The 13,330-nt window shown below is 44.2% G+C and overlaps 2 protein-coding genes across 13 annotated transcripts in view; both read right to left on the reverse strand.

Annotated features, from left to right (window-relative positions):
- The window catches only part of CDC14B (cell division cycle 14B), a 50,487-nt gene extending 46,938 nt beyond the window's left edge, over positions 1–3,549 (reverse strand). For 11 of the 12 annotated variants that reach the window (XR_011339415.1, XM_069880605.1, XM_069880614.1 and 8 more), the window contains exon 1: positions 2,309–2,474. Coding sequence is in view for 11 of the 12 variants with exons in the window: in XM_069880605.1 (XP_069736706.1) it covers positions 2,309–2,453 (145 nt within the window). In the remaining variant the exon portion in view is untranslated. Of the gene's footprint in view, positions 1–2,308; positions 2,475–3,324 lie in introns of those variants that run through there. The other variant, XM_069880609.1, reaches the window with a different exon arrangement.
- Positions 3,550–6,087: 2,538 nt separating this feature from the next.
- Positions 6,088–10,645, reverse strand: LOC138733306 (peroxiredoxin-like 2C). Its single transcript, XM_069880384.1, has 6 exons — positions 10,370–10,645; positions 9,805–9,873; positions 8,262–8,315; positions 7,745–7,850; positions 7,365–7,496; positions 6,088–6,748 (listed from the first exon to the last, which is right to left on the reverse strand). Exons 1-6 carry the CDS (start codon positions 10,547–10,549, stop codon positions 6,621–6,623), a joined length of 669 nt encoding a protein of 222 aa, XP_069736485.1. The 5' UTR covers positions 10,550–10,645; the 3' UTR covers positions 6,088–6,620.
- Positions 10,646–13,330: the final 2,685 nt, after the last annotated feature.

Below are 13,330 nucleotides of genomic sequence, written 5' to 3' on the forward strand. Positions count from 1 at the left end.
ATGCAGCTTAACAGACCAAAACAAACAATTTTTTTAAAGAATAGCTTTCCTGAACTAGTCTTAATAGTAAACAAAAATATTTAAATGATTCTGATTAAAAATTATGACACATGGCTGATACACACAGTTCATTAGGAAATAAAGAAATCCAATAATTACTGTAAATATTTTGAGTACAAAATCCATGCAAATGGATGACAAACTGTGCTGTACATTAATGTAACATCATGTGAGAAAAGATCCATAAACCTTTACAGCTATTCGGGTTTTTCTCCGGCCTCTGTCTTTTAGCAAGGATGAGAATAAGGAGAGCTTGCAATGTTCTTAATGAGTCTGGCATTGTCTCTGTGGGTAGATAAGCTACCGCAGATATCTCTGCTTTTACAGAGGCTAAACTATCTACCCATATGTCAATTTGCAAACATAAAGTCTTATGCTTCAATTTACCTCCAGTCCATAACTATTTCTCAGAACTGCATTGTATGAAGGAAGAACTGGCTGTTCAAAACTTGAAATAACTTCTAAACTAACTGAAAAAAAAAGGTAAGCCTGCGGGCTTATTCTTTTAACGTTTCTCTTCCAAAAAAAACATTTGACATACCAGCACAATAAAATTAGACTATAATTACTCCATTATTAGATGCTTGTAAACAGCAACCACTGTGCGCAGTAAGAAAGGGAGACTGAGACAAAATGAAATATTATTAAACATAATCATCTCGAATTTTAATCCGGTTTGTTACACATTGTACTGCTGCATATGCTCAAATCGCACAGAAAAAAAACTGTAAGTCAAAGCCTACTGTATTATTTAAATAGGTGAACACTTCTTTGGAGGAAGAAAATGCAGTAATTTAAGGGGCCTATTGATGACAGACATGCATCATCAGATCCAAGCAACTGCTCTGTGAGAATGGCTAGACAGACCGTTTGCTGAAGAGCTGAGCTCAACAGGGTGGCACGGTGTTCCAGGTAGTAAAATTACACTGATAACAAAAAGTTATCACCTGTCAAATGAGGGGTTTCAACATTTGACCATAAAAATATACCATCACAATTTCCTATATAAGTGGTTGCAGTTATAGAAAAATACACATGCAGACTTACTGTAGCATTATAGTTCTGCAAATAAGCACACCATCATGTTTGTCCATGTAGATCAGGCCTAAAATACTGTGGTTTAGGCTGAAGTATTTAGGATTTCATTCCATGATGGTGTTAGAGCTTTTTTTAAAAGAGGAAACTCTTAGTTTTGGGGATCTTACATTCTTTTTATATTGTGATGTACAATTTTCAAAACAAAACCTTATGTCTTTCCAAAACATATTGTTATCTAAGAGACACACCACTTAATTCAGGGAACCCCGTTTCTTGGCACAGGTATCACCGGCACCTTTAATCCACATTTCTTCTTTGTACTTTTGCTTGCTGTGCCCACAGACAATTTCCCACTTCTGTTGCAAAGAAGCGCTGAGGTCTCTTTCTTAAGAGTTGTAAATACGACCACTCTCAGATTCTGACACAGGATGTAAAAAGTGAAACTTTCCCCCCTCCTTCTTGCAAACTAAACTGAAGCATGTATTTTGAGTTTAGTTTGCCGAAAAGCAGAGGGGAATACGCATTCCATTCCCAAGACAGGGGGTTGGAGCTAGATCATCTTTAAGGTCCCTGCAACGCAAGCTATTCTGCCCCATGATTCTATGGCAGGGGGGCTGGAACTGAATCATCTTTAAGGTCCTTTCTAAGCCAAACCGTTCTAGTCTACGATTCTGTGGCAGAGAGGCTGGAACAAGATGATCGTTAAGGTCCCTTCCAACTCAAAGTATTCCATGATTTTAGCCGAGGAACTCAAACCTAAACCCAGAATTACTCCGATTGCGATCCAGCTCACGGCTTCACAGGAGCAGGTTCACGCGTCAAAATAAAGTTCGGCGTGAAGCACGGGGCTGGGAAAAGGGCAGAGGACACTGAGCAAATCTGAGTGCGAAAGCCACCGGCACCCAAACGTCAAGAAGAGGGGCGACACTCGTCCCCTGTTTTGCCCACCAAGCACACTAGGGGTAAGACGGACACAGGAAAAACAGGTCGTTCCCCCAACCCCCCGAAACGCATTTTCCTGGTTCGAATGCGTTTTCCCCGTTCCCCCTCACAGGCGGGGACAGGCAGCGCTCGCCGCTGAAACCCCGCGGCGTTTATTCTGCTGGAGGGAGACTCGGACCAGCCCCGCGTTTTCGACGCCCGCACTTCGCTGCAACCCCCAGACCCGGCTCGTTCCCACCCCCCCCGCGCCCCGCTCCGTTCCCCTCACCGGCGATCCTCACGCAGGTCTCGGCCCCGGCGGGTGGAGGAGGGGGCGGCCGCCGCCGCTCCGCCGCCGCGCCCCGCGTCCTCTCCCGAGCCGGCGGCGCCGGGGCAGCGCGGCGCCGGGCCTCGGCCCAGCTCTTCCGCTTCATAGCGGAGGCGGCGCCGCGCCAGGGGTCCCGGCCGATCGCCGCCGAGCCGCTAACCGGCGCTGGGGCTCGCGGCGGCCGCGCGGGCGGGAGGGGAGGGGCCCCGCGGCGGCTGACGCGTCTCCCGGGACACCGCCCCCTCCCGCGCCGCCCCTTGGGTCCGCGAGGCGCCGCGTCACACGCGGGCGCGGGGCGGGGGTCGGGGCTGCAACAGGTGGCGGGGGGCGGCCGCGAGGGTTCCCCGCCCGGTGACCCTCGCGGGCGCCTCCGGCCCCGAGGCGGCGGCCCGAACGGGTCCGCTGTGCCCTGCCCCGTCCTCCTTAGCGCCTCATGCAGAACTGTAGAACCGCCAGGTTGGAAAAGACCTCTTGGATCAGCGACTCCAACCGTTCCTGTCAACCACTAAACCGTGTCCCTCAGCACCTTGTTTACCGTCTCTTAAATACCTCGAGGGACGGCGACTGAACCACCACCCTCGGCAGCCTGTGCCAGTGTCCCGTGACCATTTCTGTGAAAATATTTTTTCCTGATAGCCAGTCTGAACCTCACCTGGCGGAGCTTGAGGCCATTCCCCCCTGTTCTGTTACCTGTCACTTGGGAGAAGAAGCCAGCACCCACCTCTCTACAACCTCCTTTAATGGATTTATCTGGAAAGCTGAAAGAGCTGGGTCTGCTTCTCACACACAGTGGTACTTTAGAACACACTGTCATTTTAAAACAGATGTTGAAATAAATCCAGCTAGTAGTTCAAATACCTGAAAACCTCTTCATCTCTGGCTAATTGCCCATGACGAAAGCCATTGCTAAAATATTCTACCTTCTGCTGAGTACTGGTTTCCACCTTTCACTGTGTAACTTTTTTAGAAATACTTACCTCTAAGTAACACCAGACGCTTCAAAACCCACTTGTTCCATGGATGAATGAGGCCGTCGTTGTTACAATTCATTACATACGTGGGTATCTTTGTCTTGAAGAGCATCAGCAAACTCCATGAAGCTCTGGCCAGATGCAAGGTGCTGGGGTTCCCATTCGACTGAATCCACCTCTCAGACTTCTTCCCTGTATTTTGTTTGTCTGCATGTTGTGAAACCTCCTGAAGAAGTGGTTTTGCTGGGATAACAGAGAGGTTGCGGTATGTTTCCTGTCAGTATTGAAATGATGAGGGTGGATGACTTCAACCTACAGAGCCGTTAAACTACATCTTAATTCATGCCAATCACTTTTCAGAGTCCACAGTTCTTTTAGCTGGTGTTAGTTTTAGGTAATGTATTAGTGGCACTAGAACTCTTCCCATTGAATGTTATTTTCATTCTACCAAAAGCAAAACACACAGAATAGCAGCTAGCCAAATGCTTCCTTTAAAATCAAAAGCACTAAGGACAAGGAAGTTTAAAGATTGCAAAATGAAAGTGGAACTAGAGTCAGTGCCCTTTGCAGCGATGATCAAGTGAATGAAGCACTACAGACTGAATATTTATCATTCTTTCTCTTTGCAAATAGTGTAAGTATTCTGTCTTTCTTACCTTCATTTTTACAAACATAGGACCAGTTTTCTAGGTTGCTTTCCGCTGTGGTTTAAGTAAAGTGGCTGCATTTCAGAGTTGCCAACATACTCAAAGGATCTGGTGAGCTGGGGTAGCCCTGGAAGGAGGGGCAGCTCCTCATTTGTGCATCTAGGGGCAGTGGTCATGCCAAGCAGACTTTACACCTCTGTGAGTCCCAGCTGCCGGACCCAGCCTGTCATGCCTAGTTCTGAGGAAGCCTCTGGCCAGCCCTGACATCATGTGGGTTCGGAGTCTGCACATGACCGCTTTTAGCCCTGTGCCAAGTGCTGTTTAGTCAAAGCAGGGAACTGAACATGGTATTTTTACACTAATAATATGCTTCTAAACACACCATATCAAAATGTGTATGTAATTAATAAGGTGCTAAGGCATAGTACATTTAATGGAATTACATTGGTCGGTATCATTATGTTTCTTAAGCAAGCCTTTCATTTTTTGTCAAGGAACACTGCATTTAATTTCACATGCTTTTAATGATACAGAGCTCTCCAGAGCTTGCTCTGTGCCTGCCAGTGACTTTAATGGATGCACAGACAATCCTTTTCATAGAATACCTTTTTACAATTGCTTTAGTGTTAAGTCTTTAACAGGGAGAGAATTTGCAGGTGAGATATACAGATATACAGCACATAGGAGCATATTACAGTGAAGGCCAGAGATCAGAAAGTGCATAGGAGGATACACTCCTCCATAAATCCTGGACAAACTTATTTTCAGACTTCTAAAAAGAAGTGGCTCATGGATGAAAGAGAACACACCTATTATAGGGAAAACAATAGATTTTGAACAAAAATATTTCTAGAAAAAATGGTAATACAAAATCTGACGGAACTGCAAACCAAACACTGTTGTCCTTAGCTGAGTCGTCAGGGGCAGAAATAACTGCAGACACTTTTTTGGAGACCTTTTGCTCTGAAAGACAGTGCATACATACAAGGGAGAATATTCTGCTGCAAATCTTCACAGGAAAGCAAGTACTTAACTTTGGGGGTTTTGACCACGGGTTGGACTGCACAACACCAGACTTGCTGCCAAAGGATGGGGGATTCTTGTCTCCAAGGGACAACAGGATGCCTACCAAGAAGCTAGCAGGGCTCATCAATAGAGCTTTAAACTAGATATGAAGGGGGAGGAAGACAAATCCGGCTTGACAGAAAAAAGCCTGGGAATGGTACTCCAGTGTCTGAGGGATAGTATGCTAGTGAGGACCTTTGGTCTGCCATCTCAGAGGAAGTGGGGGATGGCACTTCTACTGGCAGCAAAGATGCAAAAGTTATTGATGGGATAGAAACTACATCAAGTAGTCACTTAGGAATTAAGACTATTCCCCTCAGGAGCATAGCGGGATCAATAGCACAACTGAAGTGCATCTACACCAATGCACACAGTATGGGCAATGAACAGGAGGAAGTAGAAGTCATTGTATGGCAAGAAAACTATGATATAATTGCCATCATGGAAACATGGCAGGACAACTCACATAACTGGAGTGCTACCATGGTTAGCTACAAACTCTTCAGGCATGATGCGATCATGAGATGATAGAATTCTCAGTTCTAGGAGGAGAAAGGGGCTCAGCAGAACACCCACCTTGGACTTTTGGAGGGCAGACTTTGGAGTGTTCAGAAGGCTGGTTGATAAAGTTCCTTGGGAGGCAGTCCTTAAGGCCAAAGGAGCCCAAGAAGGCTGGGTGCTCTTTAAGAATGAAATCCTAGTGGCACAAGAGTAGGCCATACACATGTACCAAAAAATGAGCTGGCAGGGAAGAAAACCAGCTTGGCTGAGCAGAGAGTTTGGGTGCATCTCAGAAAAAAGAGAAAAGTATATGAGCTTTGGAAGAAGGGGCAGGCATCTCAGGAGGACTACAAGGACGAAGTGAGATGATGCAGAGAAAATCAGCAGGGCCAAAGCCCAGCTAGAACTTTAATTGGCAAATTAAAGAAAGATAATAAAAATGTTTCTAAAAATATATTAACAACAAAAGGAGGACAACCTGATCAGAAATATGCTTAAGACACTGGTCTTACAGACCCACTTTTTTGCATGACACAAAAGAATTGCAGACAATGAATGATGTAACTAAGCTATTTATTTAAAACTATAACATATTTTATAATGTTTGCCAGTGCCAGACGCAAAAGCAGGCATAAGCTTCAGTCCCAGCGTTCAAAACTGTGATCTTAATACAGGATTGTCACATGGTTCTGGAAGCTTTAAACCATTACTGAGAGGTATTGTATTGAAAGCCAGTGTGATCTGCTGAAGGCAAGATTCCCATGTTCTTCCTGAGCAAACCCAGATTTTTTAGTTTAGAGCATCTTGAACAAAGATTTTTAAAGTAGATTAGCAAGATTGTTTGATGAGGAAATAATAAGCAACAGGACTTTTTGCATTAAGCCTCAGCTGTATTTTAGATTTTATTACCTTATATGCAACGGAAATAGCACTGTTGTGTCCATGCCAGGTAGTTTATTCTATGCTCGGATTTTCTAGATAAGGTTTAAGATGTCCCTTAAAGACACAACGGTACCAATGCCAGTGGGAATTCACTGGAGAATTGTTCTTGTACAGTACATGTAAAAGTGTTTATCTATTTTATCAGCGTCATATGTCAATAATCTGGTGTTGGTTTGTGAAATTCACTGTTTTAACTCCTGCCAGCTGCAGAACTGTGTTAATGGGAACATGATCCAGCCTGTTTTTATCAAAGTGCAAAAAATGAACTTCATTGCCTGGAATGGAATAAGAATAACATGTAAATAGCCAAATAAAATATGTATTTATTCAAAGACATAAGTGAATCAAAGAAGCATTCAGATTTCCTACTAGTTCTTGTGCAAATGTGTACTAGCTCAGCAGAGGAACGATATACTATATTTTAAACAATGACAAAGACTTTTTTAAAATTAAGTTATAGAGGCAAGGAACATTAAGGCATCTAACGGAATTAAATCTGCCATAGCATTATGTTTCCTAATGATTTGATGAGACGGCTTTGTCATGTTGCAGCCTCTTAATGCCATATTCCTCTACTAAAACGGAGTTAAATGCCTAGAATCAAATGTGAAAGCAGAATGTAAGAGAACACCATGATGTCAACACCCACCCCCCTCAAACTTCAAAGCAGTTGTTCTATCAGCACTCTAATTGATTTCTGCAGGACAGTGATCTGCTTTGTGCCACCTCTGTGGGAGGTGGGACTACACAATGACATTTCCACGGGTTCCTTTGGCCGGAAAAATCACACTGTCTCTTCGGGATCCACAGGGACGACAGCCAAGATGGTAGCACTGAAGCAAACAGCCACAGGAGGGGACTGTAACTTTCATACAGGACAAAGCAGCTCACCTGGGCCTAAAATCAAAGCTCCTCCCTGCTGAGCAGGGTCTCCTTGAAAATCAAAAGCAGGGCTAGTCATCGCTCTCCACATACTCTTAATGCTTCCCAGGAGCGTGTTTGATTTTACGTGAGGGCTCTGCACTAAACAAAATGACAAAACGCTTGTTATCTAGAAATAAAAAAGTATGTAAGGAGAACAAAGAAATTCAACAGCTGCTATGAATAGTTAAGAGTTTTCTGATTACAAGTGTTTTCACAAAATATAAGCTTGCAAGAGACAATTTGATGGGCAAGTCCCTTTGTATTTACACTGTTACCATACAATTTTTATCAGAGCATTATTGTTTTATATTGTGTAAATCCGAACAAGGTGAGAAAATTACTCTTACCTGACACGTTATTACTTTCACCTCTTTTCATGCCAAGTGTTTTATAAATTTCCCTTTGTGGATCTACATATATTTCGTGTGTATACCCAGTTAAACTGCAAAAGGGCTGCAAAATATATGCATAAAAAAACAGTAATACTTTTAAGGTTAAGACAGTAGTTAGTTAGGATCTACTGACAGTGGAAAAATACTGCCACCCTGCCACACCACTCTCCCGATTATGAAACCTGTGGATTTGTCATGTTAAATTAAAGGTCAGAAATTGTTAGCCCTCAAAGTTTTCATGAAAACAAAGCTTCCAGCGAAATCAGGAAAAGATGACGTTTCCTTAGCAAAGCCCAGTGATTTTTAAACTGAAAGGTTTAGTAATTTGCTGTATTCACATACTGCTATTAGAATATTGTCCTCTTTTTCTGTGGTTGCAAATGACTCTCCTTTCACTCAGAGTGAAATTCCTCAATGCAGACCATTAAGAGATAACAGAGGATACAATGTATTTAATGACTACTTTATTTACCTTGATGTGATGATAAGATGACTGTCCGATAACTATAAGCCTCACATTTGCTTCCTAGAACAGAACAGTGATTGAAATTGTAAAGAGGAACTTGGCCGTTTCTGCCTGTCTGGAAAGCAGTAGCTGAATCTTGTGTCCCGAGTTAATGATCACAGTGATCTGCCTTAAAATTATTTGAAATTATCATCACTTACATGTGTGCAGCCTGCACGCAGTTAGCAGCTGCATCAATTTATTAAGAGAAAAAATTATTTTTAAAGCTAACTTTTAAGTTATAGATGTGTAAATCTTCATTTTTTTCTGTAGCATTATTGCAACCTGCTTTTATGATTTTGGAAATTCAAAATTTCCACTCAGTTGCACATGCATGTAAAGAAGCAGCATGCAAACACTGGTCCACACACATCTGTGATTTACATGCAAGTATGCTCATTAATAGATATAATTTGCATCTGCATGTACTGCTGTCTTTTGCAGATGCGACATTAGGCCTGAGTCTAAAACACAGGCTAAAACTTTCATTTAGATGCTAGTAAAACAGTTATTAAAATATGTTTAATATCAGAGTATGATACTTGCCTTTCCCATACAAAATTATTTTGCTTGTTATGAAAACAAGCCCTCCTAAAAACAGAATACGCACACTAGGAGAAGCACAGACGGTTTTGATTCTCTGAACATATTTATTCAAGCAGACAAATTAAGAAACTGTCATTCTGAGTAACATTGATCCAGCAGTTTAGAAGAATCTGCCCCAATAAAGGGAGCTGCCAAAGAAATTGCCCCTTCCCATCCCCAAGTTCCTAGTCCATCTAAGTCTAGCTGTCAGCAGAGTCTCTGTCATTGGCTATGCTGTTGTTGGGAATAAAATATGACAGCATTTCAATCAGCAACCTAGAAGAGACAGACAGCCCTTCCACATTTAGCGGGGGATCATTGTCTTTCCCTGCTACCTCCTACCACCCAACAAGTACGTGACCACAGCAACCTCTGTCCACTCCATTTCTCCTTTCTGTCACTATGTCACTCCTGTTTGCGCAGCTGTCTGGAGAACAGGTCACACAACTGATGCAGCTTACAAATAACTATAGAAAAAGACACTGTTTTAAACACAGATCAATTTTCTGATCTTGTTCCAGGCACAACCATCAGTTAGCCATAGCAGCATAATGAAAAGGGCAGTAGTTATTTAGAGGTCAGAAGGCGGCAGCTGCCCAGGGCACTCACTACTAATACCAAAGAAAATTCCTACTAGATGTCGTCTAACTGTCCAGAGCATAGCAGAAAAACCAGCACCAAGCAAACAGGGCAGGGAGAAATAATGCTGCTGCAACAGAGCATGTAGTGCAATACATCCTTTCTTTCCTCTGTCTCTTAGGCAGATACGTTATGGCTATTGTAGCAAACAGTGAGAACTCTAACTTTCTTCTGAGCCCTTTTTTGATTCCTAGAAGATTTAAGCCTCACACAAGCCTGCAGAGTGATATAATGAAACTGCTCGACTACAATAATCCCATGTACATATTAAAAGCAGAGTACTTACTTGTAAAAATTCCTTGGGGACTTTTGCCAGGTCTTCTACATACTCCTTACAAGTGTAACATAAAAAATTCTGCAACGTAGCGAGTTGAACATGTCAGAAACAGCTGTAATCGCCAGCAACTGAGCATCAGATTCTGACTTTAGGCACAAACCATTCTGAAGGTGATAGGGAACTGGTAACAGGAAAGAATAAAGTTCTTTGCAGTCACTAAATTCGGATTCTGGTTGAATCCAAACCTGAACAAGGCCGCTGGGCTTGCGGCCTTGCTGATATCTTTATCTCTAGGTAGTTTAGGAATGCGAGAGCTGGCTTGGCAGCCGGGAAGTCGCGAACGCGGCACTCGTTTCCCTCAAGCCGCGGCCGAAGGATTATTTCCTTTCGGATAAATAGGGTGTCATTTTACCAAAGAACGGAACTTTTTTCGAGCAGAACTGACCCTTGCTGTGTTTTTCCTCCCCTCCGCTCCCGCCCAGCTCCTGCGACCCCGCGGGGCTCCCCGCAAAGCCCGTGTCCGAACTCCGGCCCGCTCGGCCGGCCCTGCGGGGCAGCCTCTCTCTCTCCTCACCCGCACGAACACCACGATCGCTTTCTGCGCCCCGTACAGGGCTCCGAAGGGGATGCTCCTCCCGTCGGCGTCCACCACCGGGCAGCGGGCGGCGTCCCGCAGCTCCGCCGGCTCCGTGCGCTGCCCGCAGCCCCGCGCCCTGCCCACCTGCTGCCGGACCGGGGGCGGCCGCCCGGCCATTCCCCGCTCCGGGAACGGGGCGGAGGAGGAAGGCGGGGCCGGGGAGGGTTGCTCGGGGGCTGCGTGACTGCGAGGAAGCGCCGGGGCTGGCTGGGGCGGCCGCGGCTCGGCCCCGTTCCTGGGCGAGGCGCGGGGCGGGGGCCGCGCTGAGCGTGGGAGCCGCGAGTTTGGAGCCTTTGGGTGGGAGAGGAATCCGCTGCCAGGACGCGATTTGTGCCTGGAAACATGACAAAATCGAACGGAACTTCCCAGAAATTGCGTGCAACCAGAAGCACTGGGGTTATTATACAGTTTCAAGGTCACGGTTGGCTTTGCAGTATGCCACAGCGTTTCAGAGGACTCTGGCCATGGTCGATAATGCCGTTTCCCAGGAACTGTTGAGCTGCTGCATCAGAAGAAAGTCAGACTCAGTTTCCTTATTGTAGTAGAAGCAGGACTTCATGGGACTTTGGTAGGTGAACAGCAGAGGATGCTGGCAGCCTCATCTAGTGGGACATGTCCCTACCCATTGCAGGGATTTGCAACTAGATGATCTTTAAGGTCCCTTCCAATCCAAACCGTTCTATGATTCTATACTGAGCAAGTGCTGGTCGTGTGAGTGCAGCGAGTGCAAGTGGAAATGCACTTTCCTGTTCTTAGGGGGCAGAGAGAAAGAAGTATCAGAGGGAATGGATTGGGGGTCTGGTTATGTTAGTATGTTGCCCTCAATCATCTTAAATAATAATCTTAAATAATCAAATAATTTTTATTTTTTGTTTACAAGTCTTTCTTCTCATAGGTCATGTTTTCTAGAATTTCTAGAATACCTATTTTGTGGTTTCCTCTGGACCTTCTAGGTGTTTTTTGTAAATCCTGAAGTTCAATGCCTAAAACTAGACACAGTATTTTAGCTAAGCATTAGGTTTTCTTCACATCTTGGGACTTTATATCCAGTTAAATGTGCTGTCGTTTGTTGTGCTTTTTGCAACAGCACATTTTTATTGACTCCTGTTCAGCCTGAGAGCAACTATGCCTCCAGCTGCTTTGCTTCCAACTTTCCCTAGAAAAGAGTGCCACAATTTTTCTTCCAGTGCTTGGTGAAAGAATGTCTCATTAACATCATAATGTCTGAGAAGTCAAATTAGCTCTATGTGAGACATTTACATGGGATGATAACGTAGTTGGCCCTACATTTGGGATACCTCCCAACTCCATTTTAAAACTCGTGCCAAAAAGACCTTCAGGGCCTTTAAGGTGCTTGTGCCATCCTAAGAGCAAAGGCAAGTGAGCTCTACATTATAAATAACAACATGAGGGAAAGCAAACTCTGGCTGATAGCTCTTTACAAGTGTCCAGCATATACTCAGAGGTGAAACTATCCACCTAGTAGTATAGCCCTGTTGTTTCAGTAATGAAGGTAATGATATGTGTATCCTATTACCTGTGATCATAATAATACTTCTGTGAGCTAGAAATCAGTGTTTGAATGTCAGCAAAACACTTACTGTGTATTTGCCTATAGCTGCGCTTCAAGGACTAATCTTGCAGACCAGTATGCCCTCAAATGACTTTGGTTTTAAAGGCAATGATCTCAAATTGCTAAAGAATTTCTGATAATTTAGAAACTTACATTCTGCTAGATACGTTTGGACCTGATAATCTTACAGTTCTTTTCCAACCCAGTTGATTCTATGATTCTGTAAGAGTTTGGGCAGTATTAATTCCCCATTGTTGTTGCCATCAGGCTTCGTCGTTCACTTAAGTGTCTGTCAGACAGATTTCTTGAACTAGAAGTCCAGGAACCAAAAGTGGGTTGTGCAGCACTGCTCTGTGGCTCCTTGGCAATGCTGATGGGAATGGCCTGTCTATCCTTGATTACTACAGGCCATGGCAAAGTAGGGAGAACTGATCGCTTTTGACATGCATGCTCTTCACCTTGAGGCTGAAGTGGGTGCGCCAGGTATGTGACCTTATTGGGTCAGGGCTGCAGTAAACCTCCAGGTAGTTGGGCAGGGCCCAGGGGCACAGGTCAGCACTTGGTTATCAATAACAGCTTGGACCAGGGCACTTGCCATTGCAACTGGAAGTCAGAGCCTGCACAAGAGGCAGTTGTACCACTATCCACTGATCCCCTGGATCTGCTGCCACGGTCTCTGAGTGGGAACACAGATACAGATGAATTGGCTGATGAAGGGTTGGGCAGGGTGGTGTCACAAACTTGGAGGACAACGTTCTGGCTGAGTCTGTGCGTAGCTGACTTTATGCCTAAAGCTGGTAAGCATTCCCGTTAAGCCCATCAAGACTGCCTGCAGACCTTGCTCTTTTATGCTATTTTGTCTCCTTAAAGTAGCTAGAAGTAGTAAAAGAAAAGTTGTAGTAAAGTAGCAGAAGAAGTAGTAGTAAAGTAGTAGAAGAAGCATATACATAACACCAGATTTCAGGAGTAATCAACTGAGGAATAGTAACTTTCTTCTGAGGATATTCACCAAAACATTCTCTAAAGCCCCTCAAAGAGTGTGGTTCTAGTTTTTTTATGGAAATTCTTATGTGTTACTAGAATAGGAATATAAATTGCTGTCTCTGTTTTACTGAGAAACAATGGAGGTGAAGGGAGGTAAACACTGACGTGTCCTCTGAAAGAGGAAACCCTTGAAATTAGCAGTCACTTTTGAAATCTAAAGCTTAAAGTTCCTCACTTATCTGTGCTTTAAGAAACACAGGTGTAAGTTCCACTGACTTAGATGGGAAGAAAGACTCTGTCTGCTGATATTCTGGACAGAACTGGCTATGTAAGAGTGCTGT

The sequence above is a fragment of the Phaenicophaeus curvirostris genome, chromosome Z (genome assembly GCF_032191515.1).
Source record: "Phaenicophaeus curvirostris isolate KB17595 chromosome Z, BPBGC_Pcur_1.0, whole genome shotgun sequence".
In the NCBI taxonomy this organism is placed as follows: Eukaryota; Metazoa; Chordata; class Aves; order Cuculiformes; family Cuculidae; genus Phaenicophaeus; species Phaenicophaeus curvirostris.

Bases quoted from the DNA above. Each gene is read 5' to 3' on its own strand.
- LOC138733306 (XM_069880384.1), bottom strand. From the start codon at position 10,549: ATGGCCGGGCGGCCGCCCCCGGTCCGGCAGCAGGTGGGCAGGGCGCGG. The intron at 9,874-10,369 runs GTGAGGAGAGAG...GCTACGTTGCAG, and splicing joins CGATCGTGGTGTTCGTGCGG to AATTTTTTATGTTACACTTG. The intron at 7,497-7,744 runs GTAAGAGTAATT...CATTTTGTTTAG, and splicing joins TGAAAGTAATAACGTGTCAG to TGCAGAGCCCTCACGTAAAA.